At 40.3% G+C, this 1,658-nt stretch overlaps 1 protein-coding gene across 1 annotated transcript in view; it reads left to right on the top strand.

The window, feature by feature from the left end:
* LOC104964302 (PR domain zinc finger protein 5-like) overlaps positions 1–1,658 on the top strand; it is a gene marked incomplete at its 5' end in the record, with an annotated part of 11,409 nt that overhangs the window by 8,359 nt on the left and 1,392 nt on the right. Inside the window, one exon of the mRNA XM_010793048.1 lies at positions 670–763. Coding sequence (XP_010791350.1) covers positions 670–763 — 94 coding nt within the window. The remainder of the gene's footprint in view (positions 1–669; positions 764–1,658) is intronic.

Below are 1,658 nucleotides of genomic sequence, written 5' to 3'. Positions count from 1 at the left end.
TCCCCCCCCCTGTTTACTTTGGGGATCGGGCTGTCACTCAGACAGATAGGTTGTGTTTAAGGGGGAAACAGAAGCACTTTGAACTTAAAGCCCCTCCAGCTGCTCGTCCTCATCAAGGAAAGGAACGTTTATTTATACAGCTCTCTTCAAGGCTATTCAAAGTGCTTTACAAAAATGAAAGATAGAGATGTCCCGATCCGATCACGTGATCGGGGATCGGAGCCGATCACGTGATTTTCAAAAGATCGGAATCGGATCGGGAGCAAAAAAAGGTGATCGGGACATCCCTAATGAAAGACATGAAGAGCATCAAACACATGGAACCATTCAAAAGCAAAGATGATAAAACATGAGTACAAGTTACAGTGCAGTGTGAGATGGTTGAGATGTGAATAGTTCAATTAAAAGCAGCGGAAAAAGAAAAGTCTTCAGCCTGGATTTAAAAGTACTAAGAGTTGCAGGTCAACAAACTCAATCTGCATGATGGGGGGGGGGCTCTTTACTGTGTTCTGATTGGTTCTCCTAAATGTGTTCTGATTGGTTCTCCTAACTCTGTTCTGATTAGTTCTCCTAACTGTGTTCTGATTGGTTCTCCTAACTCTGTTCTGATTGGTTCTCCTAACTGTGTTCTGATTGGTTCTCCTAACTGTGTGTAAACTGTCTCTGCAGACCCACTCTGAGGAGAGACCCTTCCAGTGTGACGAGTGCAAAGCCTTGTTCAGGACGCCGTTCTCCCTGCAGCGCCACCTGCTGATCCACAACAGTGAGTACCATCACACACCTGTATTAAGCCCCGCCCCCTTTCCCACCTGCTGATCCACAACAGTGAGTACCATCACACACCTGTATTAAGCCCCGCCCCCTTTCCCACCTGCTGATCCACAACAGTGAGTACCATCACACACCTGTATTAAGCCCCGCCCCTGTTCCCACCTGCTGATCCACAACAGTGAGTACATGTACACCTTTATTAGGCCCCGCCCCCTTTCCCACCTGCTGATCCCACAAAATCTCAGAAATCTTCATTTGTTCTCAAAATGTTCACTTTTTTAGAAAATCGAAAAGTCTTGAATTTTTTTCTAAATTCTGATTTTGTTTCTGCAAATCTTTAAATTCCGACCTTTTCTTAAAATCTCAGAAGTCATGTTGTTTTTCCTCCAAATTCTTCATGTTTCAAAATCTAAACATTTGCAAACTTTTTCTGTAAAATGTCGCAAAATACGGATAAAAAAAATAAATAATCCAAATTCATTTTTTCCCCTCAAATCTTAACATTTTGACTTTTTGTCCAAATTCTGACTTTCTTTCAAATTACTGACTTTTTTTCCGCATTTTTAAATTCCGACTTTTTCTTAAAAAAAATTCTTCATTTGTTTAGAAATCAAAAAATTAGCTCACATGTTTCTTCTATATTCTGAATCGGAAATTCTTCAATCTTTTTTTCAAAATCTTTAAATTCTGACTTTTTGCAGAAAATGTTATCATTATATCGGAATTTGACTTATTGTCAAAATCTTCACATTTTCCTCGAATGTTTCAGCTCTTTGTGAACAATCAATTATTCCTTGTTGGATTTAAGTAGTCGTACTCCTGTGTGTGTGTGTGTGTGTGTGTGTGTGTGTGTGTGTGTGTGTGTGTGTGTGTGTGTGTGTGTGTGT

The sequence above is a fragment of the Notothenia coriiceps genome, unplaced genomic scaffold (genome assembly GCF_000735185.1).
Source record: "Notothenia coriiceps isolate Sejong01 unplaced genomic scaffold, NC01 NC01_scaffold00037069, whole genome shotgun sequence".
Classification (NCBI taxonomy): domain Eukaryota; kingdom Metazoa; phylum Chordata; class Actinopteri; order Perciformes; family Nototheniidae; genus Notothenia; species Notothenia coriiceps.
This window is presented reverse-complemented; position numbering and strand designations above follow the sequence as displayed.